The sequence below is a fragment of the Pteropus vampyrus genome, unplaced genomic scaffold (assembly GCF_000151845.1).
Source record: "Pteropus vampyrus isolate Shadow unplaced genomic scaffold, Pvam_2.0 Scaffold630, whole genome shotgun sequence".
NCBI classification, from domain to species: Eukaryota; Metazoa; Chordata; class Mammalia; order Chiroptera; family Pteropodidae; genus Pteropus; species Pteropus vampyrus.
In genome coordinates this window covers 32,977-35,567 of record NW_011889411.1, presented here as the reverse complement: position 1 = coordinate 35,567, position 2,591 = coordinate 32,977, and the positions used below count along the sequence as shown (strand labels likewise).

The 2,591-nt window shown below is 62.1% G+C and overlaps 1 protein-coding gene across 1 annotated transcript in view; it reads left to right on the top strand.

The window, feature by feature from the left end:
* CACNG3 (calcium voltage-gated channel auxiliary subunit gamma 3) overlaps positions 1-2,329 on the top strand; it is a 67,426-nt gene extending 65,097 nt beyond the window's left edge. Inside the window, exon 4 of the mRNA XM_011384823.1 lies at positions 1,810-2,329. Within this exon, the coding sequence (XP_011383125.1) occupies positions 1,810-2,321 (512 nt within the window). The 3' untranslated portion in view covers positions 2,322-2,329. The remainder of the gene's footprint in view (positions 1-1,809) is intronic.
* The last annotated feature ends 262 nt before the right edge of the window (positions 2,330-2,591 follow it).

Genomic DNA, 2,591 nt, shown 5'->3' with positions numbered 1-2,591 from the left:
GAGCTCATTTCCATTTTTTTTTCTTTTCTTTTCTGGGTAAGACTTCCTTCCGCAGCTCCCGAAACTTTGCCACCGGCATTTCCCTGCCTGCGGAGGGCGTCCGAGGGCGTCCCTGGACGCCGCCTTCGGCGAGCTGAGTCGGCTTTGAAGGCTGTCTGTCATTAACACTTAAAAATTCCTGTGGCGCCCGGTCTCTCCTGATTATTGTATCCATACTCGTTTTAATATAAAGGAACGTGTCTGCCCTACCAGTTTTCGAGCCGAGCTGACACTTCAGGACGAGGACCTGCTTTTCACCCCGTAGCTTTCCGCAGCCCACGCGGGTCCGGGGGGGCCAACCCGTATGAGGGACGGCTCAGCGATCAGAACTCGCCACCTAGCTGCCACGTGCCTGGGCGGGGCAAGGCCACAGGGACACAGGACAGAGGCCGCCCTGGTCCTGCCCTCCAGCCCTAGGTAGTGTGTGGCCAGACGTCACCTTCAGAATATTCGCCCCCCGCGGGCATGTGCACCAGTGGTCGGAACGGAACCAAACCCAGAGGCCGTGCTATGCCAAGCCGGAATGCCTTGGATGCTGGACTGTGGGGAGATCGTGGGGTCCCCAGGAAGAGAGCGAGATGCTCACGGAACAGACGGCGGACTTGGGAGGCCACTGGACACGATTATTTCCTGATGGGAGCGAGGGTTCAGCCTCCAGGTGGCCTAAATTTGGAGGCGAGAAGATGCCAGTCGATGTAGTGGCCTCTCCGAGCCGTCGTTGGGCATCAGAGCCCAGACGAGGCCCTTGAAGCTAAGGGACAAAGGAAGATGGCCTGCCTTTGGGGCAGTGACGTGAGAAGTGGCCACACGTGCACGGCCCTCAGCCCAGGCTCCGATGTTCCTTCTTACCACTCCCCGGGGGCTCGGTCCCTCACCCACTCCTGGGGCGGCTACTTCCCGTGCCGGTCCGTTGGCGCTTGGGGACACTTAGTCTGCAGACTTTGCCCACTGGGGACAATAGCTTCATGTTCCCCAATTCTTGAGACTCGGACCATAACTGGCCTTGAGCAGCTTCTTACCCTGTGCGGACGTGAAGACTCGGTGGGTTCATTAGCGTCCCAAACGGCAGCTCCGGCCCCTGTGTGTCCCCCGGATGGTGACTCCCCAGAGGCAGTCCCAACTCGCTGTGCCTAGGTCTCTTCTCCTCTCTAAGCCTGTTCTCTCTGCTGCCCCTCAAGAGGCCACCGACGTCCCCGTGGCCCGCGCCGGAGCCCTAACGAGTCATTGCTTCCCTCGAGCCCCAGCCCGCCATCTCGGCTCAGCTCTCCTGCATTCGAGGACCCAGCACAAACGTCACCTTGTCTTCGAGGGGCAGCGGTTTAGTCGCCCTGTCTCCCCCTGGTCCTGAACCATGTGTCTGTGTCTCTGCCTTTTGCCGTAATTACATTTGCACGGTGGTCTCTGGTGAGGCACTCGAGGCAGGAGCCTGGACCTCACTCGTGTGACCAAGCCGCTGGCTTCCTGCCAAACAAACACTGAGCGCCGATGGAGTGGCCGCCGCTGAGGGGACAGGCGAGCGCTCCGAGCTGAGCCGCACCTGCCGTGGGAGCCGGCGGCGTCTGCAGCAGAGGGCTCGCCACCTGAGACCCGACTCCTCGTTTCCCAAGAGACGGACCGTGTGGGAGAGCCCAGCCCTTGGGGTGTCCCGTCCACGAACCCACTCCCCCCCGTCCCCATCGCCTCCGCCGTCTCTGTGACTGTCCCCAGACTGCAAGGGACAGTCTCCTCTGAGGTCTCTAAGCACCGTGTTCCTCTCTTTGCCTCCCCTAGGGCTCAGCAACATCATCGGCATCATAGTCTACATCTCGGCCAACGCCGGGGACCCCGGGCAGCGCGACTCCAAGAAGAGCTACTCGTACGGCTGGTCCTTCTACTTCGGCGCCTTCTCCTTCATCATCGCGGAGATTGTCGGCGTGGTGGCCGTGCACATCTACATCGAGAAGCACCAGCAGCTGCGCGCCAGGTCCCACTCGGAGCTCCTGAAGAAATCGACTTTCGCCCGCCTCCCCCCCTACAGGTACAGATTCCGGCGGCGGTCGAGTTCACGCTCCACGGAGCCCAGGTCCCGGGACCTGTCCCCGGTCAGCAAAGGCTTCCACGCCATCCCCTCCACCGACATCTCAATGTTCACGCTGTCCCGGGACCCCTCGAAGATCACCATGGGGACCCTCCTCAACTCTGAGCGGGACCACACTTTCCTACAGTTCCACAACTCCACGCCCAAGGAGCTCAAGGAGTCCCTGCACAACGACCCGGCCAACAGGCGCACCACGCCCGTCTGAGCGCCCTCGCCCCCGCCCCCACTCGCCGCCTGGCGGGGGCGCACAGGCGTGTCTCTGAGGTTGCATGGCATGGTCCTCGTGATGGTATCACTTTTCACAAAGAATGAAACCAAACGGACTCCGCCCGATCCCACACCCCGTCCTGCGCCCTCCAGGCCCTGACCCCTCCGTCCCTCCCAACTTAGAGCCGAGCCCGGGCCGCCCTCCCCTCTCCGCGTCTCTGTGGCAGGTGTTCCCCCCTCCCCTCCTCCTTTGCTGGAAGGACCTCCA